Below are 27,632 nucleotides of genomic sequence, written 5' to 3'. Positions count from 1 at the left end.
CACAATATAAATATATTTTCCTGCATGTCATGTTCATAAAACTCAGCCAAAGCATCAAATCTTTTGATGTAACTTGTACTAAAATACAAATGTATGAAAACTATATAGACATGTTGAAAAAAAAACCTATTGAATATGACAAAAGCACAGCACAACTAAAACTACCTAGAATTAATATTGAAATTATATAAAAAAAAAAAAAAAAAAAAAAAAAAAAATATATTATATATATATATATATATATATATATATATATATATATATATATATATATATATATATATATATATATATATATATATATATATATATATATATATATAACAGTATCTCAATGCTACTAAAATAACACTGGCTGAAAGTAGAAAGAGTAAGAGGAATCAGTCTGTGATTTTTATAAAATATTTTATTTCATTGCGTTATATATTTATTAATACAGTCCCTCTTATCTTAGTTGGTAATCTGGCCTACTTGCAGACTATATATAGTTGCAAAAACAAACATGTTTGAAATGAACAGATCGACCAAAGATAAATACTGGTAGGTGTTGCCAAACAGCGGTGATGGCACAGAGAGAAGCTTGATTTATTAGGTTATCAGTTCATAGTTTGATATAATATATATTGCATTTTTTCCAAGCAATATGAAATGTCTTTAGTTTGTGATCGATACAGCAGCCTACACGAGTCTTGGTCAGTTCTCCAGCATGGCGACTCTCTGTCCCTTTCCACTCACGCTCTTCGCTCTCTTCATTTGGTAGACCACATTGGCCGCCGCGTCTGAGATGCTCTGGAGGAGAAAGTAATTCATGCGCATTTAACCATGTGAGTGATGATCCATGTTATCGAAGCATGATTTCTTATTCATTTGAATGTATTAGTAACATTAGTAACTTGCATCTAGCTTTAAATTAGATTTGATTTTAAATCATAATGTAATATATAAAGCGTGAGAGATCTTTCACTCACAGCAGTGGAGGATGTTCGAGATGCTGGTTGAGCGTCCGTTTCTGTTGTGTTCTGTTTCGAGTAAAAATTTCATGTTTTATCACAATGACTTCATCATTTACATCACAATGATTCATTCATAATGCTGACGTTGTTTAGGGACAGAGCTAATCAAAAAACATGTTGTTCAGGACAATCTCTGACACATATCTCGAAGCATGTGAGAGTGTTTCCTCATGTGTATGTGCCCTGACTGTGGTATGCTGCCTTTAAGTAAACAATGACAATGCCTGATAAAGGCTTGAATAAAAAACTGCTTTAAATACTAAATAAACAGCCTTAGTGAGCATTCAAAAATATTTCAAAATCTTAACGACCCCAAACTTTTCAACGGCAGTGCAAATATACACCGATCAGGCATAACATTATGACTTTCAAATACTGTGTTGGTCCACATATCCTTGTATTTCAGCACATCCCACAGATGCTCGATTGGATTGAGATCTGGGCAATTTGGAGGGCAAGTCAACACCTTAAACTCGTTGTTGTGCTCCTCAAATCATTCCTGAACCATGTTTACTTTGTGGCAGGGCACATTATCCTACTGAAAGAGCCACAGCCACAAGGGAATACGGTTTCCATAGAAGGGTGTACATGGTCTGCAACAATGCTTAGATAGGTGGTCCATGTCAAAGTAACATCCACATGGATGGCAGGACCCAAGGTTTCCCAGCAGAACATTGGCCAAAGCATCACACTGCCTCTGCCGGCTTGTCTTCTTCCCATAGTGCATCCTGGTGCCATGTTCCTGAGGTGAGCGACACACACACACCCGGCCAACCACATTATTTAAAAGAAAATGTGATTGATTAGACCAGGCCACCTTTTTCCATTGCTCCGTGGTCCAGTTGTGATGCTTATGTGCCCACTGTTGGTGCTTTCGGCAGTGGACAGGGGTCAGCATGGGCACCCTGACTGATCTGCGGCTATGCAGCCCCATACGCAACAAACTGCGATGCACTGTGTATTCTTACACCTTTATATCAGAACCAGCGTTCTTAAAGCTACACTGTGTGATATTTTCCCCCATCTAGCGGTGTAAAGGTATATGACCATCCAGTGAATAATAGTTTCTGTTCCTCTCAATTCCGATTTCGTTTTAACTCCTACGGTGGCCGATTTTGTCCAAGATTAACATGGCTTCCAGTTCGATCTCGTTCATGAGTGCCATTGAGTGTTAAAACGCGAAAAGCGAAGCTTGAATTTACGGGTATGTCCCTCTTTGGCTGATGTACTTTCAAGATGGAGAAGCAACATGGCGACCGGCATTCGAACCCCTCACCCGTATGTATTTTCAATGGCATATTATAAACTTACGAAAATACTTTACTACTTGAAAGAAGTAAATATACATTAATGAACACATCTATTTTTGAAAGAACTAAGTGTTTTTAGCTAAGAATAAACTAAAAAAGTTACACAGTGTAGCTTTAAGCATAATGCTATGTCTGATTGGTGTATATACTGTATATACATACCGGTACATACAGGAAAAGACATGATTGAAGATATACACATGACCACCAAATAATGTCATAAATGAATGTATACATTAATGATTTTATTTTATTTTAATTAAGAATAAAATAATTTATTTATGAATTAATTTATACTATTCTGATTGAGGGTGTATTCAGACCTGTTTGACAGTAGTGATGTCTTCACAGATCATACTCATGGTACTGATCCAGTTCCCATAGATACTCTCTTCTTTAGGGCTTGGCTTCTGTTGACTGCGGGATAAACAGAGAGAGATACACATGTATTCACACACACGTGATGCACCAGAGAGCTGTCTGAAGAGGTGTCCTGTACCTGATGTCTCTGAGAAGGTCTTGCTGAGCTCTGAGCTGTCTCTGTGCTTCCTGTACTCGGCCCTCCATCGTCAGCCTGGCACACAGCTGGGCGCAGTGAACGCCCAACACAGACATATTTAAACTGCCCGCCCACACCCAACTACACAGACAGGCAAAGAGACAAAGATGAGTGAGATATATACACTGCTATATACTCAAAAGTTTTGAATAATAAGACTAATTTATGTTATTAATAAGATTTTGAAAGATATCTCTTCTGCTCAACAAGGCTGCATTTATCTGACAAAAATACAGTAATAATATTCTAATATTTTTACCACTTAAAATACTATTTTTTATAAATTTTCTTTTTTATATATTCCAAAATGGAATGTTCAGCATCATCACATGACCTTCAGAAATCATTCTAATATGCTGATTTGCAGCTCAGTTATTGTCAATTATTATTGGTGCTAAATTATTAATAATGTTTCTTATTATTATCAAAGTTGAAAAGGTTTTGCTCCTTCATATTTTTGGTTTTTAGGATTCTTTAATGAATAGAAATTTTAAATAATTTTTTTTGTAACATTATAAATGTCTTTACTGTCATAATGTATAATTATACATACTGTATAATTTTTTCCACAAAAATGTTAAGCACTAGGGATGCAACAATACAGTTAGTCCACGGTTCAATACATACCTCGGTTTTTAACCAGTTTTTCGGTTCGGTTCGGTTTTTTTAGTACTCTATTCTTAGGCGACAGGAACAGAAAAGGGTTAAGGAGAAAATGTTTTTATTGCAATACTCTTTCTTTATTTCACTTAAAAGACTTAAACCCTTACTTAAACTTAAAAGTTTACTTTAAAAACCCTTGTACACATTCCCAGTGTATTGCATAACATCAAATAAATATATATAAAGATTTACAGTGGCAGTTCAGAGATGTACAGTAGCATTTAAATATGAATTTGAATGAATAAATGTATACAGGCTTTGATTAAAACGACAGTCTTCAATATACAACAATTATTAAAAGCTGGTGTATTAAAGGTGTTTTTTTTTAAATGAAAATCATTTTAGAGGTGAACTGTCCCTTTAACGACAGCGTGTTCAGGCTGCGCTGCTGTCAATTGAAGACCTGCTCGCCTCTCATAGACACACGCGATTTTACTTTCACTTTAGACATAACCGACTGCATTTATATGTTAACCTTGTCTGTACTGGACAGTATTAGCGCAGTAAGACTGTCCAGTAATCATGTGTGTTTGACAGACGTTTAGTGTGCGCGCTCAATGCAAAGTGTTTAATCAGCAAGGCTTTAAAACGCGGCTTACTTTAACTTTAAGCGTAGCGCGGCTTACGATAACTTTAGTGCATAGGATTGTATATTTGCTCATATCAGCGCGTAGACTCACCGGCACACTCAAACAGAGCCGAAATAAACTAAGAGAAATATTTCAAACAGAGAGAAATGGAAATAATTCATTAAATGCAAAACCGAACAAAAACGAAATTTACCAACTCGTATTGAACCGTGAATGCCATACCGACCTGTTCAATATTTTACTGAGGATTGTAGCATCCCTATTAAAGGTGCACTATGCAACTTTTCGTCCACTGGAGGGCGCCTATTCTAAACAGTTCGCGAGTACCGGGACTTTTATTATGACGGGAGGGGACACAGTCGCCGGGCGCCCGCACTTCCGCTTTTTCCGGACAGGTAAAAACAGCTATTTTTATCATATCAGATACATTTAAGGGGCCAAGGGCTTCAGCCATCCGTCCACTCTCTTCCCTGAACTGAAATGAAGCAGTGGGCTGTACTTTCCACACGATTGACATCAGGTTCAGGTACGCCAGGTTGGCTGGTGGTTATGTTGCCGCATACCGCCTCCCATGGCCGAGACTGGTATTACAACACCTGTCGGGCCGGGGCTAGTAATGCTACTGCTAATTAAGGTTGATATCTCTGCAGCATTATAACTTGAAATTTTTTTAATGACATCATCGCCCTTATTTTTTCTCATTCTTTTGATGCGTGTAGGTCATTTTTTTGGATATTTTTACCTCAATTTTTACACATGGCACCTTTAAGCACCAAAACTGTTTTCAACATTATATTTGATTTAACTATTTTTTTTAATGTATTATAATCCCTTACGAAACAAAAATATATTGCAATATATTTGAAAATATCATGCAATATATTCACATATATGGGATTTAATATTTATATTTTCCAATATATTGCAATATATTGAAAGCGGCAATCATTTGTATATTTTGCAATATATTGCATGAATATATAATATATTTTATAATACCATCAATATATTATTTCTAGGGCCGGGACTCGATTAAAAAAATTAATCTAATTAATTAGAGGCTTTGTAATTAATTAATCGAAATTAATCGCATTTTAATTGCATATAAATATTTGACCTGAGAACAATGAGAAGTAATTTTTCAAAAGGATGTTTAGTATACCATTGAATAATGACTGAATACATAAGCTTAATCAACAAAATATTGTTTATTTATTTCAGTCCAGCAGACCAGTGCAAGGTTTGCCATTAAGTGTAGCAAAAGCGTATTTGTGATATTTGAGGCTCGATGTATTGCGGTGATACGCAAATTCCTTGTTGTATAGCTTGCACACTACCATGCTCTTGACGACGCTTCCATTCTTTCGTTTTTTAAAACAAAATTCCGCGGTGCAAAAATAAGTGTGGTTAATTTTTTTTTTGCGTAATTAATTAACGCGTTAAAGTCACGTAATTAATTAATCTTAATTAAAGTCTTAGTATAAAAGTCCCGGCCCTAATTATTCCATATATTAAAATATATTTCAAGAAAATATATTGGTAAATATATTTTCCTTTTGTAAGGGATAGAATTATATTACTTCACAATGTTACTGTTTTTATTGGATCTTTAAACCAATAAACACAACCTTGGTGAGCAGAAGAGACTTCTTTCAACCACCTTTCTATGTCTACAATTTGTTTTTGTTTTTGCTCATAAATCACCATGTAGTTTATTGTCAAGACTATAAAGTGAGTGTGTCATTAGCAGTGGATCTGGAAGGTGTTTGCTGTTATTGTGTAGTATTTTGAGTGCTTTACCTGCTGGTGGTGACCCGTTTCTGTTGAGTGATGACTCTCATCACTTTCTGCAATTCTCGAGTCTTGAAGCTCAGCTGCAGCTGGAAAGGGACCCGGTCCCGTTCCTGGAAACCTAAAAGACAGAAAAATTATACTTTTGTGTTTCACTGAAAAAAATACCAGTAAACAGATTTGGAATGACTTGGGTGAGTAAAAATGTTGTGTATATATACACTTTTCCTCTAATGCTCCTCAAATGTTTTCATTTGATCACACTGTATATTTTGTGCTTACTTTCAACTTTTTCCGGTCTGACTGCAAACTGGAAGGTGATCTCAACACCATCTGTCACGTTGCCAATTTCTCTTACTAACCGATGATTATCCTCCTCATAGGGGAAGTACCTGCATCAATTAAAGAAGATGGAGAACAATAGAGACAGAGGTACAACGTATGTGTTTGTTTATTTTACATGTGTGTGAGTGTGTGAAGGTTACTAAAAGATACTTACATGCCATCGGGTGCCATCAGTGTTGCCATGACGCTAGTTGCTAGGACATTGTCAGCTATAGCGCTCTGAATCTCTGTGGCGACTGTCCCAATATTTACAATATTTATCTGGGAAGTGGATTAAAAAAAAGTTAGTTTTTCCTGCTGATCTTTAATCGTTTGGTATGTAATATTGCTGTTCTTCTTTTAAAGAGATTTTTTAAAGGTGCCCTAGAATGAGTTGAAACAATATGTTAAATTGTTCTCTGAACACAGAGTGTATGTGGCTTATTTAAGGGAAAAAATTGTCCAGATACAGTTTTACAGGTCCATTTACAACCCTGTAAATTGTCCCTAGGATGTAATTCTCTGTTTTTGAGTTATAAATATTAATGTTGAGCTCTGCTCTGATTGGCTTATTTCAGCAACTCACCGCAGTTCAGCGAAGTGGCTTGTGAGTCCTGACAGAACACAGACCGACTGAATGACACTTTAAGCAGAACATCTCAAATGGAGATTGATGCTTACTTGTTTATTGGTGTTTTCAGATCATCCGCGCGTGAGAAAGAGCCTGTGTTCGTGCGGTTGCCAGATTTCAGTAAATAAATCCCCCAAACAGCTTTTCCGTGAAAAGAAACCCGTATACACTCCGGTTTTTACCTAAACATGTTAAATCTGGCAACCATATGCACGCGAGCTCTCTCTCGCACAGGGACGATCTGAAAACACCAATAAACAAGTAAGCTGCATTTTAGCAATCTCCATTGACTATAGTTTTAACTTATATGGTGGAAAAGGTGACATTTGCTAAAAGGATCGCGTGAACGATCTGTAACCAAAGTATCTACGGTTGTATTTTGTAATACAAAATAATATTACCCTTTGTCATTAGACACACTATTTAGTTTTGTATGGTACTTGGAGTTTCCTATTGTTACTGTACTAGCATCTTGCGTCATCTAGACAATGCGGTCTCTAAGAAACTTTCAATTTAATCAGAAATTGTTTAAACAGCTAGTCAATAAGTGGATAAATGACTTACTGCTTGCAGGAATATAGTTGTAATTGCCCCTTTCTTCAGTTTAAGACGCTGAGTGAAGCTTGCTTAAAATGGGCTGAACAAACGAACGATTTGTTGTGGTATCCGATTATAATAAACCTCAACCATGTGTCATGAGAGCCGTTTTTGCTATCTTCGTGTGTCTTGTTTACCATCAATAGATTCGGTTTGTTTGGACAGATGCAAATGTTGGGGGCGTGAATATAAATGATCCCCAACGCTTACGTCATGGTTGGGTTTATGCTGAGAAGCACTTTTTTTTTCAGTGGTGTTTTTGATTTACGAGATTTGCATAAGAAGGAGGAGGCAATGGTGTTTGAGACTCACAGTATGTGATGTCCATGTGCTGAACTCTTATTATTTCACTATGGCAAGGTTAGTTAAATTTTTAATTCTAGGCCACCTTTAAAATGGTTTTTGGAAGAAGTTTCTACTGCTCACCAAAGTTGCATTTATTTGATCAAATATACAGTACAATCAGTAATATTGTGAAATATTAGTGTCACATGATCCTTCAGTGTCACCTGATCCTTCAGAAAGCGTTCTAATATGCTGATTTGGTGTTCAAGAAACATTTTTATTGTTAAAAAAAGTGCTGAGTAATATTTTTTTGTGTAAACAACATTTTGTTCAGGATTGTTTTATAAATAGAAAATTCTTCACTGTCACATCAATTTAATGCATTATTGCTGAATAAATCCCAATTGTTTGAACGACAGTGTAATTAATTATAAGTTATTCAAACTTAGTAAGTACTAATATTAAATGGGTGCAACCTTATAGTGGTGTACACTATAGAGTATTTTGCAAATGTATGCACCAGTTTCCTATTAACGTTGTTTCAAGGGACAAAACCCATTTTCACATTTAAAAAGAGCTGTAGGGGAAACACTGAACACAAAATCATTCTTCTTTAGGCGTGTGGGTGTCTTTGGCGATAAGTATCAGTTTCTCTGAAAAAGGCTTTAAGCTCATGTTCTTTAAATCTATTAATAACAGGTTAACCATCTACAGAGGGGTTTCACAGACAAGGATCAGGAATTAACAGATTTAGTGCTGTTAGCAGAATATGTAGAGAAAGGTAGAGACTAATAGAGATATGTAGAGAGTCATACAAGTATTTCTTGCAGTTGTTTACAATGAGCAAAAAGTATGTGAAATGGAACCAAATTAGTGAAAGCAAACACCCTTAAGGGGAATTTTTTTTGCTAGAATCCTAATGTACCTCTAAGGTTATCTAAGGCCTTGTTTACACGTTTGGTCGATCAGATCACAAGTTAACGAGCGAGACACATTCGCATTCAAACCTGGTGTTTTAATCAACCACTTCTGTCCAGATTCCTTCAAGGGGAGGGTAAATGTATGGGCTTTTCCAGATATTTTAATCTAAATTGACAAAACAAGCTCACGCAATTTAAACAGAAAAACACAGAGAGCATTTCGTTTCTTCTCTGAGAGCCGCAAGATCATACTGAATGCTGTGAGTGAGTGTTAGAAATCAGGAATGGCGAGACAACATTGTGCTTGGTACATTTCCATCTTCAAACCAAATTTGCGTCTTCAGCCGACAGAGTTTAAAGCAGCACTAGGTAACTTTTCAACCTTCATAATATATTTTTTAAGACTCTTGTGATGATAAATCGACTTACAATAGATTGAATGACACGTCTGCCATAGCCTGATGGGGTCTGTATCGTTTTTAATTGTACTTTTAAACTTCGGGTTTCGGGTAGTAACCCGAGAACAAAAAGAACTACAAAATTCGACTGCTTTACGGCATATACGTCACTTCCACCAACACCCACACTTCCTTAAGTTCAGACGTGCGAGCCCAACTTTGTTCGTCGGATAATATAGTCATGTCCGAAGCAGCAGAGACAAATAAGAAAGAAAAGGTTTTGTTGGAGGAAAGCAATAAGAGGAAACGAGAAAGTGATGGGATTAAAGGCAGGACGAGGATCAACATGTGACCAGCGTTTGCTCGTGGCGTGAGCTGAAGGAGGCGTGCCCGACCGATGCTGTCCTGCTTGTTACGGTGATTACCTAACGCTACCACTCAAACATTGAACTGAAGTATCATATAGATTCTGTAAAATGGTAACCAATAGACTACTATAATGACGCTGGCTTGTAAACGTGAGCATCGTGATTATTTGGCGTTTGAAAAAAATAAAACCCATGAAATTATATTCATATGACATGCTGAAACATATGCCACTGACTGTAACGTTACTTACCTGGGTTGAAGACATTTCACACGCGACGCCAGAAGAACTCTAAACTCCTCTTGCAGTGTTCAGGGGAACTGTTAGTGCTGCACCAACCCGCGGGACGCTTTTATGAAGTTATTTGGCCCGCACCGCACCACTGTATATATTTTTACAACCCGCCGCGCACCCGCGACCATTTAATAGACATACGGGGTCCGCGGATTATGAGACGACCCGCGCATCACTAGTTCAGGGCTATCAGGGTTGTCATGTCAACAAATGCACGCGCGATGGCATCCCCTGTTGTAGAATGACATATCTTACGACAGTAGTTGAGGACATTATTTTTTCCAAACTGTAGGGGGACCCCGAGAGCAAAAGTAGCCAAGTGCCGCTTTAAATCCTGACTGGCTAGCGCTTCCCATAATGTTTACGCATTAAAACAGTAGGTGGAGAGTACGCATCTTTTGTGGCTGTTCGAACACATTCGACCACATTAACATTTGCACTATGAAAGCACTTCAGTCAAATGTGTTTTCAACTACCTCTGGAAGTGTCAAAAGTGGACAAACGTCAAAACGTTTTAGACCATGATCGTTCACTTGTGATCCGATTGACCTAATCGGATCACTATGACTCTTAATACCAGGTGTAAACTATAGACTGTAAAAAAATATGGACGTAGTGTCCGTGACGTCACCTATAGGATTCCGATAAGCCGTTCTGAAGCTTAAAGTAGGGGCGAGCTGGGCGTTGCCATCTTGTGAGCGAGTCATCGCGTGTCACTCCCAGATAACAGAAAATGGGCAAAAAGGCGGGATGTGGGCGGAGCTTATGTGACGCAATGACTATAGACGGCGGATAAATGGCTACCCACCTGTCACTCAAAGTAACCACACCCTTAATTATGTAGAACTTAAAGGCTTTATATAACGTAAACGAATGAGTTATAAAAAAATTCACTCCCCTCACAGTTGTCATGAAGGTCAAAATGTGCGGTATAGGCTCAAAACCACAATTTGTACCAGGCTGTAAACATGTTTTTTTCTGCTGTAAAGTTGGGAATTTTAACATGGGGCTCAATGAGATTCTGCTCCCTTCTGGAGCCTGTCCCTAGTGGCCAGTTGAGGAATTGCAGTTTACATTACTTCCGTATTGGCTTTAAGAGAGATCGCAGGAGGTTGCCGCTTGGTGTAAACTCACAATCAGTCTTCTTTACCATCTAACCTGATACCTGCAGCATGAGCTTAACTGCTCAACAGAATGAAGGTGGACTGCAGATGAGCAGTAGCAGTAACTCACTCTGCCTCCTGTGTGGTCAGCCAGCCTCCCAACCTCTGCCAAACGACAGTCCTCTCCTTCAAAGGTCATCACGGACACGATCACACTATAAATATCAACAACAACAGAAATGCATGACTTAAACATAATCATAACACTTAATGTTTATCTATTTCACTGTGTATTTTCATCTACAGTCATCATGTTATGATATTCAGAGCGATTTGTGCTTTGTAGTCGCTCACCCCTTTTCAGCAGCATAATGGGCTAACTGGTTGTAGAAATAAGGCGATCGGGTGGAGCAATGGGAAGACTCTTGGTCTAATTGTCCCAGCCCAATGTTGGCCTGCCCATCTGTGCAAATTATCACCTGAAAAAAAGAGTGACACTACAAGACTGGAGCAGTGTTGTTTTATGCTGGATCCAAAATTGCGTACTGTCTGAGTAGGTACTATTACATTTAAATTTACTTCACTGGACAGTGAGCAGCGCATTCACACCACAAGAGCTCAGGGTTGTTTATGATAATGATCTTTTGACACTGAATATAAGATGACCACATTTTTTTCATTGTCTTATATTTAGAAAATCACAGTATGTACAGTGCATCCGGAAAGTATTAACAGCGTATTCACTTTTCCCACATTTTCTAATGTTAGAGCCTTATTTCAAAATTGATTAAATTCATTATTTTACTCAAAATTCACAACAAAAAATAGCACATGTACACAATTTATTCACAGCCTGCTTGATACTTTGTTGAAGCACATTTTGCACCCATTACAGCCTCAAGTCTTTTTGAGTATTTTTGAGTACTACAAGCTTGGCACACCTATTTTTTGGGCAGTTTCTCCCATTCTTCTTTGCAGGACCTCTCAAGCTCCATCAGGTTTGGATGGGGAGTGTCGGTGCACAGCCATTTTCAGATCTCTCCAGAGATGTTCAATCGTGTTCAAGTCTGGGCTCTGGCTGGGCCACTCAGGGACATTCACAGAGTTGTCCCGTAGCGACTCCTTTGTTATCTTGGCTGTATGCTTAGGGTCGTTGTCCTGTTGGAAGATGAACCTTCGCCCCAGTCTGAGGTCCAGCGTGTCTGGAGCAGGTTTTCATTAATGATGTCTCTCTACATTGCTGCATTCATCTTTCCCTCGATCCTGACTCGTCTCCCAGTACCTGTCGCTTAAAAACATCCCCCCATGCTTTACTGTAGGGATGGTATTGGCCGGGTGATGAGCGGTGCCTGGTTTCCTCCAGACATGACACTTGCCATTCAGAGGCCAAAGAGTTCAATCTTTGTTTCATCAGACCAGATGATTTTCTTTCTCATGGTCTGAGAGTCCTTCAGGTGCCTTTTGGTAAACTCCAGGCGGGCTGTCATGTGCCTTTTTCTGAGGAGTGGCTTCCATCTGGCCACTACCATACAGGCCTGATTGGTGGAGAGGAGCAGAGATGGCTGTGCTTCTGGAAGGTTCTTCTCTCTCCACAGAGAAAAGCTGGAGCTCAGTCAGAGTGACCATCGGGATCTTGGTCACCGCCCTGACTAAGGCCCTTCTCCTCCGATCGCTCAGTTTGTTCCTTAATACAATCCTGTCTCGGAGGTCCACAGACAATCCTTTGGACTTCATTGCTTAGTTTGTGCTCTGACATGCACTGTTAACAGTGGGATCTTATATAGACAGGTGTGTCCCTTTCCAAATCATGTCAAATCAACTGAATTTACCACAGATGGACACCAATCAAGTTGTGAACGATGATCAGTGGAGACAGGAGCACCTCAGCTCAATTTTGAGTGTCATGGCAAAGGCTGTGAATACTTATGTACATTGTGATTTAAAAAAATATTTTTTGCAAAGATTTCAAACAAATCTTTCACGTTGTCATTATGTATTGTTTGTAGAATTTTGAGGGAAATAATGATTTTAATCCATTTTGAAATAAGGCTCTAACATAATAAAATGTGGAAAAAGTGAAGCCCTGTGAAAACTTTCTGGATGCACTGTATATAATATATATATACAGAGAGAGAGAGAGAGAGGTAGTACCTTTGACCCTGTGAACTGGGATGCCATAGCAACAGAGATGAGGGCAGCAGGTCCCAGTGCTGTGGCTCCATGTTCTCTGAGTCTGGGAGAAGAAGAAGAAACCCAAACTATTAGACTTAACGCCATAGTTAATAAACAATATAAGAACAGAAATACAAAATAAAATACCATTAGAGCATATATATATATATATATATATATATATATATATATATATATATATATATATATATATATATATATATATATATATATATATATATATATATTTATCATATATATTTATCATATATATGTATGTATATATAGTCATGAATAATACACCAACTGTGATGTGGCACAAATCTCACTGAACAATGTGAAGTGAAGTGGTAATTTCCCAGTCTAATTCATAAATTGGTTGAAGACTATCTTATCCACTGTCAGTGTTTTCAGTTTTTTTTAAAAAGTTAAAAAAGGTATAAGAAAAAAATATGAGTATTGCTTTTATAGTCTGAATGCAATATGCAGTGAAGGAGAACAGAGGCTATTTTTTAAAGGGATAGTTGGAAATTGAAAATTCTTTATCATTAATTCCTCACCCTCATGTCGTTCCAAACCCGTTCATCTTCGAGACACAAAAGATGATCTTTCTGATCAAATCTGAGAGATTTCTGTCCCTCCATTGACAGCAAAGCAACTACCATTTTGACACTTTATAAAGAAATTGTAAAACTTATTTATATGAATTGAGCATTTTATACCAAATTTTATGAAGACACTATCGCCACTATCGCTTTATACGAAGAAAAGATTGCATTAAATACTTTTATTTACATTTAAACATTCATTAGCTCACACATCAATCGTGGTAAACGGAAGCTCAAGCATTTTCGCTTGATGTGTGAGAACCAACGAGGTTCATTCTCGTGTTACGCATCACGTTTTAGCTTCAGCAAGATTTATAATTTATAATCCCTGGCTTCCAGTAACAGCCATATACGATTTAAGTTCTGGCGGAAGACTGACTCGATGCATGGCGTAGAATGTAGGCGTAGCGTAAGCTTAAGTGAGAGTAGACGCCTCTTGTGGTTTAAACAAATAGGGCTCTGTAACAAACTCCAGCTCCTCTGGTCTTATACTGAAATCCTCAGACATTTCTCTTTAAAAATTCTCATTTTAGTCTTCTAATTCATGACCGGTGTTTTGTTTTGCTCTTTCCTCTGCGCTTCCGCATTTGTCAATATATTGGGTCAGAGGTGACTCTTCCACCAAAACTTAACTTGCATAGTGCCGTTACCAGAAGCCAGTGATTCTAGTTTATAAAGTTATAAATATGCATATTTTTCTAACAAAAATGCATTGCTTTACTTCAGAAGGCCTTTATCAATCCCCTGGAGTATGGATTCATTTTATGATGGATGGATGGACTTTTTGGGCTTTAAAATCTAAGGTAACATTTGCCCCATTATAAAGCTTGGAAGAGCCAGGGTATTTTTTTAAACTCAGTTTGTGTTCGGCTGAAAGAAGAAAGTCATATACACCTAGAATGGCTTGAGGGTGAATCAATTATGGGACATTTTCATTTTGAACTATCCCTTTAAGCCTTGTCTGTGAAACTAGGGGATTGTGATTCAAAATGTGATTCTCTTTTTTAAATGTAAGGCCCTGAGGAACTCTCTGTAAGTGCACATCTCTGACTTACAGCATGGCTGAACACTTCATTCTGATTGGATAGAATGTGTGTGTTAAAACTCTGTGGAGAAAACCGCTGTGTTGGGTGTTTATTTTTCTTTCATCTTGTGCATTAAAAATGATCTCTAACATTTTAAACAGGTTATATTGATTTCATAAAACTGTGATATCAAATGACAGATACACAAAATACAAACTCAGATACTTCAGCAGAAATACTGGAGGAAACTCGTGAGTGACAAATATACAAAAACAACCGCCCACACACACATACACAGACAGAGACGCTTTCTGATGAAAACACAGACAAGGTGGCGTGACCTTAAACAATAACAGTCGGAGAACGTTTCACTCACTCTTTGATTTTCTGGGTGAGAGGCTGGATAGTCTCTGCAATGCAGTGAGGGGTGCTGTAGTTCTCGCCCTCCTTCTTCATATAGTCATAGTCCACTAGGGCCCAGTCTCTCAGAGTGAGAGGAACCCCTGTACCGTCCCCGTACACGGTTACCTGAAAACCACACACAACTATCCTGAAATCTGTTAACATGGCAGTAAATAAAGCACAATCAGAGCTATTGCAGAACTTTGCTTTACTACTCTATACAATTTTCTTTTTTCATAGTGAAGTATGGTGCCCACCACAAGAAGCCACAAGCACGTCAAAACTAAACCAAGAACAGGAAATGCTAAGTCATCACATCTCGACATCTCAGTTGGTTTGTTGAGTTTTGGCTTCAGAAGCAGACTGTAGTTTTTCCTCATGTCTGTGATTCCTAATTCTTACACAGGGCGTAACATTCAGACTCAGACTGGTCATCCTGTGTTGCCAAATTTGTGTCTGCTGACAAAAACTTTGGACCGCTGAGCTGCTTATTCTGAGCCCATTTAGACAGGAAAATATGGACACGTTGAATGACCAACCTTTTTTTTTTTTGGTATAGTTTAGTCACTAAAATGTATTATACAAACTTTTTGATGCCAAGGACCCTCAAATATAATGATGCCTTTGTGAGAGACCCCCTACATATAATATAAATGGAGCTCTATATTTTCATGGATAATAATAATTAATAATGGGTGAGGAAAAAAACTAGGACAGGGTATTGACACAAATTTCATGATTAATTTAGATTTCGATTCACAAGCTTATGCACATAACAATATGATTTACATTGACTATGGCCTGCCCATACTTTGACTACAAACTTGGTTCTCAATACATGTAATAGCTAAGATAATATAACGGTAACTAACGTTACAGTATGCAAGTGAGTATTCTATCGATATGTAATGCTAAATAAGGTTTGCTAGTACATTAGTTTAGCAACATGACAAGCCAGTGAATTAGCAGGTTTCAATAGTTGCTTTGCACAGTGCGTGACATTTTATCTGTATGCTATGCGGCTAGAGTTTTGGGCTCCGATGAGGAATTCACACCCACAGCGACTTCGAGGAGTCAACGGGCGGGGCGAAGAGGAAGCCGTGGTGTGCACGGAACATCAGGCGGGGGAATGTGTGAGACGGGGCAGATATAACTGTAATTTAAAGTAAATAATAACAGTTATCGATTTTCAAATATTGAAATGTCAATACAGAACGAATATTCTGTAGCCTATTTTGCCATCAATACCATATATATGTATGGTCAATACTCCCGACGTTGTCTTTGCTGTATAAGTATAGGCTACATATTTAGGTTTAATATGAAGTATAGGCCTTCCCTGTACATCAATAGCAGCAGCAGTGCCGAGTCAGACACGCTTCTGGTGTGCAAAGGCATAAAACGACAAGCTACAAATGCCGCGCTTGACAGTGTGTCTCCGGCATAAGAGACTTCCAAACATCAAAATGTCATTTAATAATATGTATTCGTGTCAAAATTACATATAAACATATTTTCATATTCTTTTTTGCCCGGAGACGCATAAAACACGCTTGCGTGTCGTGTTAAAAATAGGCGTTGTTTCTATTTAAAGCATGCATGCGTTTTCGCCGCGGGCAGTGTGCAAGCTCTAACCTGTTAACATGGGAGCCGAAATATAATGGACACGCCACGCTTGCAGTGTGTCGCCGCCCTATAAGGTATAAAGATGTATCGTACAGCTCCCGGTATCCAAATATGATTTTGTCCTCATTGTTTTCACTACTAGAGCAAGCATGTATGCGCGGTGCATGAGATGGGGTTGTGATCAGCGCGCACACAAGCTTGATTGACACTGCTAAGACACTCCTCCTGGCTCTGATTGGTTGTTTCTTACCGGGAGCGGCGTATTTCTGCAAGTGGCAATAGGACCACTGGGGGGAGCCAGAGGAGCTTGATTTTTTCGCAGATTATCTGTCTCATATTCTACTGTCAGGACATAATGACAGGTCTAACAAATATGTAAAAAAAATACATTTTTACAAAAGTTACCTACTGCAGATTTAAGGAAAAAATATAATCTAATGCTGTAACATAGAATCAGTTTGCTACACTGTACCACACTGTAAAATCGAATTAGTTAGACTTAAAACTAAAAAAGCATGCAAACCGATTAGGAACCACTTACACAAGAGTTATAGTAACTTAAAAAGAACTGTAGAGCCTACTTGATCATTTACTTTTGATTTACTCTTGACTTAGTATAGCTGCCATTGTTGTGTTTTGTATGCTGAATGTTGAACTCTGTGTGTGACTCAAGCATGGCCAATTGGAAGATATTGTTATTTATTGCATAAATCATTCAGTGGCACATGCCACTCAGATACTGCTTGTCACAAACTAACACATATTACTAAATTTAACAAGTTAGATTAACATTTATTTAAGAGGGGAAAAAAGTCACGAAAATAGGATATTTATTTTGGCTTTTGTGCCACAATTACGTGAGTATAGTTGTTCAGCTCATCTGCCAGTGAGTGTCACATACAGCGACATGTTCCGCGACTCAGTGTCACTGCCAGTGTCAGCGTTTCGTGACAGTGTCAGTGACACATGTCACTATCCACTGACATATGCCAATGAGAACCGGAAGTGCCACTGCGTGTGTCGCGACACACGTCACTATCCACTGACATATGCCAATGAGAACCGGAAGTGCCACTGCGTGTGTCGCGACACATGTCACTATCCACTGACATATGCCAATGAGAACCGGAAGTGCCACTGCGTGTGTCGCGACACATGTCACTATCCACTGACATATGCCAATGAGAACCGGAAGTGCCACTGCGTGTGTCGCGACACGTCACTATCCACTGACACATGCCAATGAGAACCGGAAGTGCCACTGCGTGTGTCGCGACACATGTCACTATCCACTGACATATGCCAATGAGAACCGGAAGTGCCACTGCGTGTGTCGCGACACGTCACTATCCACTGACACATGCCAATGAGAACCGGAAGTGCCACTGCGTGTGTCGCAACACACGTCACTATCCACTGACATATGCCAATGAGAACCGGAAGTGCCACTGCGTGTGTCGCGACACATGTCACTATCCACTGACATATGCCAATGAGAACCGGAAGTGCCACTGCGTGTGTCGCGACACGTCACTATCCACTCACATATGCCAATGAGAACCGAAAGTGCCACTGCGTGTGTCGCGACATGTGCCATTGGCTCCTGTGCGTCAGATGCCATGTCACTTAATGTTAATACTGCTACTGAAATTACCTGCATGTAATTACATCTGTAATAAATTTCTGTAATTACACTGTTACCCATACCAGCACACCTGTCCCTAACTTTATCCGTCTCCTACCTCAATATCAGCAAATGTGTTTTGCAATAAAATGAGCACAATAAGTACACTGTACTTAGTTTTTGATGTAAGTACTGTACATAGTAGTTAAGGCCACCTAATATAAAGTGGGACCATACATTACATATAATAATTATAATAATATATCAATTAATAATACAGTAATAATATATTTTATATAATACATACAAATATAAAAAATACTTTTTCAGTGTTTGAAAATCCCTAGATTATATAAAAATAATGGCATTTCAAAATAAATCTAATAATGGTGTAGTAAAGTGTACATAAAAATAGAGGTCAGATCTGAACAATCAGTGAAAATCTAGTTTAAAAAAGTCCTGCCATCCAATGGCTATTTCTTCCTCAAAAGCACTTGCACTTTAGTGAGCCTTTAGTAACAGCATCTAACAGTATACATGTCCCTCCTCTTGTTCATCTTTTCTGGCTCAATCCTATAAGTGTCTTTACCTCATTGTTAAAAGTCACCAGTGCCACTCTTCGGTGAGGTGAGGCTTTCTGCAGAGAGGAGAGCACCATCTGAAGAGCTTCTTGGACTCCCTAAACCCAAAAAAAAAAAAAAGTAACGTCACATGTAATGTGCCTGTTTATATAAGCAAAACTTCAGAAGTCTCCTCTCACCTGAAGTCGTGAAATATATGTGGGCGATCGCATGCTGTTGCCTGGGGAGATCTGAGAGAGAAATATATTTAACGTGAACAAAAATATCAAATAAAGGTGTAAAGCTCTGGTCGTCTGTGATAAAAGAAGACAGGCACCTCAGAAGTGACGCTCATGCTACCGGAAATGTCCACGCACAGCACAATCAGCATGTCGTCTAGATTCTCATAGTCCGTGTCTCCGTCGTCGTCCATGTAAATGATATCCCTGCCTGGAGGAGAGCGCAAGGGAAAACGTCCCGCTTTTAGTGCCGCCAGGGGGTAAACGTTCTCCTTTCCGCAAAACTCACAGCTCCACATCTACAAAAAAAGACACAGAAATCACTTTTAACAGAAGTGAAAGTAATTTCAATACTAATATCAGATGTACAAATGGGTTTTGCAACTATTGTTACGACTTACTATTTTTGTTTGGTGCGTTGCTGGACTGCTTGCAGAAGACATGACGGCATTGCATTTCCCACAATGCACTGGTTTCTGGCTGCTCTGTATAGCAGATGCTGCGGAGACAGTAAGCGAGCTGGTTTAAATTGAATATTTAGGATTTTCATCCTTCAACAAAAAGACTGTTTAGAAGTTTAGCACACCTCTTGTAATGTCCACAAGGCTTCCTACTTTAAGCGACACCACATTTACATTAGCTTTAAATGGAGTCTCTCCGTTATTCTCCAGACCTGAGAAAAAAGAGAGAGAAAGCGAGAGAGAAGAAAAACAATATGTAAAGGTTAGAGATAGAGAGAACAGATTTGTTTTTGTTATTCATCTCAACAACAAAAAAAATCAACTCACTGAACCGGTTTATTATCAAGAACAAGATGTTTTTTTTAACATGATGAATCAAACTGAATATTTTCTGTGCATGCAAGTGTGAATGTGTTCTCACCTCTCGGTGGTAATGGTGGTGGGAGAGAGCTAGAAAAACTCTTCCTCTGCTGCTTGTTACGGGGCGGGACAGGAGGTGGAACCAACGATGGAGCTTAAAAAAATATATTAAAGGCACAATATGTAATTTTCAACATTAGGGGTCCCTTATTCAAAACACAGGCGTAGCTTGATGACGCCGAGATTGAGCGCAGAATGGCAGCAGGGTATGGTAATTAGGCGTGGTAATATGATATTAGGCATGGTAAAACATGGTACTCGCAGTAAATCAAGAAAAAGAGACTAACTGTGTTGAGCTATATAACAATGATTCATTTCTGTCTATAAACATATCCAAACAGTTGTTTACCTGTCTAATAAAACATAATGGGCCCTATTTTAATGATCTGAAACGCAAGTGTCAAAGCGCGAAGTGCAAGTAACTTTGTGGGCGGGTCTTGGCGCTGTTGCTATTTTCCCGGCGGGATAAATGGCTCTTGGGCCCGGCGCAAATCTAAAATGGGTTGGTCTGAAGTAGCTTCATTATTCATAGGTGTGGTTTGGACGTAACGTGAATAAACCAATCAGAGCGTCATCCAACATTCCCTTTAAAAGCAGGTGCGCAAGTTCCATTATGGCTTGCTATTATTATGGCGTATTTACCAGGCGCACGCCAGGAGCGGTTCACAGCCTGAATAATTTGTAAGCAAGATTTATGCCTATTTTTCACATCTTCGTGGCACACCACGATTATTTCCGTCATCTCATGTGTTAATATTTTTTTAGTGTAACAATTTATGATTTGCAAAAATAACTGTTGCATCTGTGTAGATTACATGAGCAAAGTGTCTGCGCGTTGTACACGCTATACATTATGGTCAAGCATGCGCCCTTAAAATAGCATAATGAACAACGCGCAACGCGCCACTGAATTCAGACCAGGTTTTTTCTGGTCAGTGGCGCAATTGTTTAATGGAACAGCAAAATAGCACCAGGGATTGTCTGCGCCGGAACACGCCTCCTTTTTTGCGCTGAACCGCCCAGGGAGCGCAAGTTCATTCACTAGTTTAGCGACATGCTACTGTGGAGGGAAAAGCACGCTTTGCGCGGGTGCAAAATAGGAATGACACATGCGTCGGTGTACAAAGTCAATTGCACTGGGTGCAAGATAGGGCCCAATATATTAAAGGGTTAGTTCATCCAAATATGAAAATTCTGTCAATAATTACCTACCCTAAAGTCGTTTGACACCCATAAGACCTCCATTCATCTTCAGAACATAGTTTAAGATATTTAGTCCGAGAGCGTATGCAAGTGTACAAAATGTACAATTGGACCAAAATGTATTTTCGATGCTTCAAGAGATTTTAATTAAACTAACTGATGTCACATGTGGACTACTTTGATGATGTTTTTATTCCCTTTCTGGACATGGACAGTATAGTGTGCATACACTTAGATACGCTCTCGGACTAAATATAAAATATCCTAAACTGTGTTCTGATGATGAACGGAGGTCTTATGGGTGTCGAACAACATTAGGGTAAGTAATTATTGACAGAATTTTCATTTTTGGCTGAACTAACCCTTTAAAGTGTCTTCATTGTTGTTTCCATGGTTTCTACAAAATTAAAATTAAAAGCGAGGGTAACACGGGCATGATGTGTGATAGGCGATGCAAAGACACGGTTCGTGTCCCGGTTAAAAAAGCTGAAATTCTGAATTTAAACATTCTTGGAAACATTTGAGATAATGTAAGTACACAAGTCGACAAAAATATAGTTTAGTTTAGTATAATATATAGTTTTTGGGATGTTTTAATCCAGAAATCTTACATATTGTGCTTTTAATTAATACATTATTTATTTAAAAAAAAATCCAGTTTGGGGTCATTACGTTTTTTTCTATTCATCAAAGAATCTTGAAAAAAATGATAATTTTCCACAGAAATATTAAGCAGCTCAACAGTTTAAAGACATTTGTTCTTGAGCAGCAAATAATCATATCTGAATGATTTCTGAAGGATCATGTGACTGAAAATGATGCTTAAAATTCAGATTTTACATTGTAAAAAACTATGAATGTACTGTATCAGCAGGGAATTTTTAGCACTCACTCATCAACATGCATTTGTTCCTGTCATCAGCTTTTAACACCCACAAAAAGGATGTGATGCTTTTTTTCCAATGAACAATTTCTTTGCAAGAGCATTTGTCTTTCACCTATAACTCTTTTTGAACTGAGACAGTGGTTCCACTCAACATTATTGTCTTTTAAGAGCTGTGTTTCAGCAGAATTCAATTCTGTTTGCGTCATTGAATCATTATTTTCTTTTGTATTCCTGTAAAGCCGCTTTGAAACATTCGGTTTTATATAAAACACTACAGTATAAATAAAGGTGACTTGACAAAGTAATTTAAGACAAGTAAAGTTAAATTAAACAGATCAGTAAATTCTGCTGTGCTTTATCAGAACTAGTAACAAAACAACTAGTACAAAAACAGTACAACATTTAAGGTGGGGCAGGCGACAGTTTAACTGGTTGAATCTCTCTTCACATCCTGATAGCCATCAATCATAGAAGCGGTCTAAATATTAAAACATACATATGAAGACTTCAGATGCAAAAACAAATAGTCTGTCTGACATTTTTTCTATTAAATGAGATTTTTTTTTATCTGGCTCCTACTTTTAGGTTCAGTAAATTCACTTTAATGGCAATAAAAAGTTTATATATAGAAATTTCAAAAAATTAACTTTGTTGGTATTTAATAAATGTAATTTGTCTTTTGCTGCAAAACTAGCTATGTCCATGTGTGCTTTTTTGTAAAAACCTCTGGACAACAAGACATAGCAAAACGCAAAATCACTTAGAATGCAACTGGAAACACTGCAAATGATGAAAGCAGAATTCAAAATGTAACTGAAGAAACTGATCCACACAGAGCTGTGATTCAAGCCATGTCCGTGTCATATTACAGCTGTTTTTTCTATGTCCGTTTCTGTCATAGTTACAGCACCACACAAAACACTGTTGTGTTTACATGCTACTCGCGAAATCCTGTCATCGCCACTGTGACGATTTTCCGTAACACTTTATTTTAGAGTTGCATGTTATAGTAACATGTAGTTACTATAGTAAAAACTATAAATTATGCATAATTACATGCAACAAACCTTGAACCAATCCCCAATCCTAATCCTACAATAAGTACATGTAGTTAATTATTATTACACAGTACTTAAATAACACTGTAACACAGAAACCTTAAAATAAAAGTGTAATCTGATTTTCTTTACAAGCACCCTGTCATCCATCTTGAAATCATATGATTCGATTTGAGTCGATTTGGGTTTTTGCCAACAAACTGGTATTTCTGAAAGGGCTGAGGCTGGGAGTTAGTGGATTTGAAACAAAGTATTTGATGAACGTATACTAATGTGAGGAGACCATTCGCTCATTAGCATTATCAAATTTGATGGCATTTAGCATATTTTGAATCTGAAGACTTTATTTATTGCCTATGGAAGTCTTGGGACCAAATTTTTTTTTTCCATCCAATCATTGCATTCGGCTATGCAGAGTTAGACAGACAGTCACTGAGGGCAAAAAACAAACAGCAGCTGCCTTTTACAGTTCCTCCTGAACCAAAACAACGAGCTTATGCTGCGTTTATGCCATGACGTAACTACCATAATTATGAGATGGCAACCTTTGAAATTCTACTCGGAGCTGTTCACGTCTTCATACTTGGATTTATGTATGTCAAACACTATCAACAGCGAAATGAATCTGCAGCAGTCATGTGGTACAAGTAAGAGCTCTATAAGTTGTTTACGCTCATTATCATTGTAATGTTATGTGCTCTGAGATATGAGGTAGATTAGCGCCATCATTTAGGGCTGGGCGATATGACGAAATATATCGTCTGGACGATAGAAAATGTCTATCGTTTTACATAAGGCTCTATCGCTTACGCCACGATAAGGCGTTTATGACCTCACGCCACGGCATGCCCATGCACGCTGCAATACATAAACAAACATGGAGGAAGACGGTAGTAGACGCGGTTCAGACCAGGGTAATTCTCAGAGTAATTATGCCAGAATAGTGGCATAAGCGCTCAAAACACACTTCAGACACAGACGCTGCAACGGGCTTTTACGCGTGGCACACCATTTAGCCATATATTGAAATATTTTAATGGCAGGTGTAGGGATGGCGAAAACTAAACATTTTCTTGACCGACCACCGCCTCATTAGCCGGTTGAAACCGGTTAACCGATTAGTTTAAAATATGCGACGCTATTTGAAATAACAGCCGCGAGCCGCGCTCCCTCTGTCTCTCTCTCACTCACACACACGCACGCACTGTCCTAGCGCTGCCGCCTCCCTTCCACTCACGTCACTTTTTTAAAATCCCCCACAGCGCGAAACACGAGTCCCGCAAACGCGCCGCAGAGGAGCTTGTTTGTAATCAGAGGACAAATGGCTCCTTAGTTTCGAAATGGTTTGGATACAAGGTGATCACGTTGAAAAATAAAGGCGTTTGTCCAGCGTTAGAAGCTCATTTGAATCATTGCCGCGGCTCATTTAAGAAAATGACAGCTCCGAAGAGACGCCGCTTTAGTTTGAGGTAGTGCTAACAATAATAAAGGAAGACGATCAACACCTTATGTGTTACCACTGAAATGAAGATGTAATATATTTCCAAATGTAAGCCCATCTTAAGCGAAATGCACGCTTAATCCTGTCGTCTGCTCTGGCTCTAACCTCGAGTGTTTACTTTTTGCAAACCTTGTGAGCGCACAAACCCAAATGCTGTAACCTCGTGCCAAATGTTTTTATTGGTTTATTAAGTACAACAGGCGAGTTATGAAAAATTGAGTGCGAGGGATATGTTCAATCACACAAAAACATTTTGGATTGAAACGGCCAACTGTAGTAGCGTTTAGTCCACTGTCTATAATAGCCTAATTTAGAGATCACTTTTTTATTTATTTTAACCGACAACTTTGATCGGTTAACGTTGATACGGTCAGCCATCGGTCAAACGTTCATCGGTTAACATCCCTAGGCAGGTGTTAACTTTACCAACAGTCTTGCTTTAAAAAAAAGGTTCTAAATAAAATAAAAATGTAGTCCATACTACCTTTATTTGTTTTGTATATAATTTCAAACTGCATTTCCACATTGCAATTTTGCATAGACTATTCATAAACTGAATTAACAGAAAAATTGCTATATCGTTATGTATATCGTTATCGGGATATCAACTGAGCTATATCGGGATATGAAATTTTGGCCATATCGCCCAGCCCTACCATCATTCATGATGTTTTGCAGACTCTGCTGTGCGTTTGTGTGTTTTGAGGGAGGCGTGGCTTTGGAGATGCTCTGAAGGGAGGGTGGGATCTCATGCGTTCAAAGCTAGCTTGCTATTGCTAGCCTCTCTGAAATTGCCTACCCCACTTTAAAAAAATGAAACCTCCTCCTCATTTAAAGCAAGCTCACAAATACAGAGAAATACAAGCCTCTTCAATCATTAGGAATAATCTTCATAAAGCAATGCTAACGTGTCGAAAAACAATGTGTCGTTTACTCACCTGGTTTCTGAATGAAGTTAACGCGGTTATCGTAAGGATGATCTGAGACAGACTGCGCTCTGGACAGACCACAGGGAAGAGTGGAGGTGGAACCTGCAAAACATGAGCAATCGTGTGGGACAGATGGATTTATATATTGACTGAGTGCAAATATAATATAATATGGGGAAAGTTGTCACAATTGAACCATGTTTATTATTAGACACTATTTAAATGTTCAGTAAAACAATTATCAAGCACAAAAGACAATAGCAATAATAATAAATAACAAAAAACACGCAATAATATTAAACCAACACAAACATAAGCACATGTGACAGCCTGCCCTAACCTGACATTGAATGCAACATAAAATAAAATAAAAACACAGCTAGAGAAAGCAAGTATGTGTAACTGAATTTTGTTATGTGTGTTGGCATTTCCTTAATAGATATATTGTTTCAGTGATTCTGTCTCTAAATATGTCTCATCAGAATGATCTGAGGTCTAATAATAGTAAATGTTCACATCACGTAGGCAGCATTAGACTAACCTTGATTTGAGATTTTAGCTTCATCTTCTGTTAAACTCTCTGATCTCCAGTTACACACGACGTGACTGCAGGCAAACTCCATCACTGTGGGGAACAGAAAAGGAATTGTTGACAAAAATAGTGATAAATTATACTCATGTCAAGTTCTATTCTTTACAGTCAAGCTAAAATACAACCTATAACGCCAACACACCTGAAAAAAACTACTTTTTTTCTCTCCTGTTGTGGTCATGCTGTGCACACAGAAAATGGCAGATAATGTGTTTCTATGTAGTTTAGGCAAGACTCTAGTTCTTTTCTAAGACTTTCATTTCCTGCTAAAATGGTTCACTTACTTTGATCTCAGTTGCTAAAGGCAGTTACACCTGTGGTAAACACTGTGGCACAGTTTGCTAATATCATCTCAACCTAGAAAATTACCCGATTTTCCATTTAAAGGGATAGTTCACCCAAAAATAAAAATTACATCATAGTTTACTGACCCTCAGGTTGTTCCAACTTCCAACCCTGTATGAAACTCTTTCTTCTGCTGAACACAGAAGAAGATATTTGGTGAATGTCAGTTGGCTCCATTGACTTCCACAGTATTTTTTTCCCCATACAATGAAAATCAGTGGGGTCCATGAAATAATTTTAGGGGGGATCTATCCCTTTAAGGAAAGCTTTGGTGATAATTTCATCCATCACCATATGGTTCAACTTTCTTTTTCTAGCGAGAGTTTTTTCAGAAACAAACCCGGTCACATATAGCCTAATTTAGCTATTATAAGATGTACAGTAATGCCAAAACGAGCGAGGTATTAAAAATAACTGGTCACAGACTTGACACCCACAGCAAACAAACCTATAACAGCCTCATCTAATAATCGCGACAGGTTTAATCTGATGCTATACATATCTGAAACTATACAAGGTCAAGGTACGATGTTTAAAACGAACCTAACGTTACCTGGTGACGGCAGTTCAAAACGAAGTGTCAGTCATTCAGCTAGCGTAGAAAACCAGCAACATTACGTTCTGCTCTTCAAATACCTACTGTGCGTGTGCACGCGTGAAGACAGGAAGTCAGGAAACTGTGGGTACAAGACTAGAAAAAATAAGGTAAAGAGAGAAACGAAACAAGACCTCCGGCTCAAATGTAGATTTAAAATAACAATTTTCTTTCCTGTTTCCTCATTCACCTAACATGGACTTTGACTAGAAAAGATAAGTCAGTCATTATATCAACTGCAGTTGAGCGGTTTGATTCTCTGCGTTCATAATTCACTCCGTGTAAATATAACCATCACACTTACGTCAATAAAAAAAAACGGGACTGTCAAGTTCCTTGCGCAGACGTGCATGAACATGGTGTGTGTTTATTTTGAGCACAACATGCATGGGGGAAAACATTGCAAACATGCATCATCATCATAAAAAAAAAATCATTTTTAAATGTTTTTCTGCCCGAAAGTACACATACAATGGAAGTCATACTTTATGAGAAAAAGTTCCTCTGAGAAAAAGCTATACAGGTTTGGAATGAAATGAGG

General features: G+C 38.3%; 1 protein-coding gene across 5 annotated transcripts; it reads right to left on the bottom strand.

Moving 5' to 3' along the window:
* Window positions 1-386: 386 nt before the first annotated feature.
* Window positions 387-27,373, bottom strand: si:dkey-9k7.3 (circularly permutated Ras protein 1). Of its 5 annotated transcripts, XM_067445799.1 has the most exons (21): window positions 27,226-27,358; window positions 27,050-27,132; window positions 26,101-26,184; window positions 25,569-25,661; window positions 19,984-20,076; window positions 19,688-19,774; window positions 19,503-19,600; window positions 19,200-19,400; window positions 19,063-19,113; window positions 18,892-18,981; window positions 15,027-15,178; window positions 12,997-13,078; window positions 11,200-11,324; window positions 10,976-11,060; window positions 6,426-6,532; window positions 6,209-6,318; window positions 5,936-6,047; window positions 2,823-2,963; window positions 2,647-2,740; window positions 969-1,019; window positions 387-789 (listed from the first exon to the last, which is right to left on the bottom strand). In XM_067445799.1, exons 3-21 carry the CDS (start codon window positions 26,180-26,182, stop codon window positions 694-696), a joined length of 1,950 nt encoding a protein of 649 aa, XP_067301900.1. In that variant the 5' UTR covers window positions 26,183-26,184; window positions 27,050-27,132; window positions 27,226-27,358; the 3' UTR covers window positions 387-693. The 5 variants fall into 5 exon arrangements, with proteins under 5 accessions (XP_067301900.1, XP_067301907.1, XP_067301884.1 ...); XM_067445806.1 differs by having other exon boundaries at window positions 27,040-27,373; XM_067445783.1 differs by lacking the exon at window positions 27,050-27,132 and having other exon boundaries at window positions 27,137-27,373.
* Between the last annotated feature and the right edge of the window lie 259 nt (window positions 27,374-27,632).

This window comes from Pseudorasbora parva, chromosome 1, assembly GCF_024679245.1.
Source record: "Pseudorasbora parva isolate DD20220531a chromosome 1, ASM2467924v1, whole genome shotgun sequence".
In the NCBI taxonomy this organism is placed as follows: Eukaryota; Metazoa; Chordata; class Actinopteri; order Cypriniformes; family Gobionidae; genus Pseudorasbora; species Pseudorasbora parva.
The sequence above is the reverse complement of the archived record's forward strand: the minus strand, read 5'-3'. Positions and strand labels throughout refer to the sequence as shown.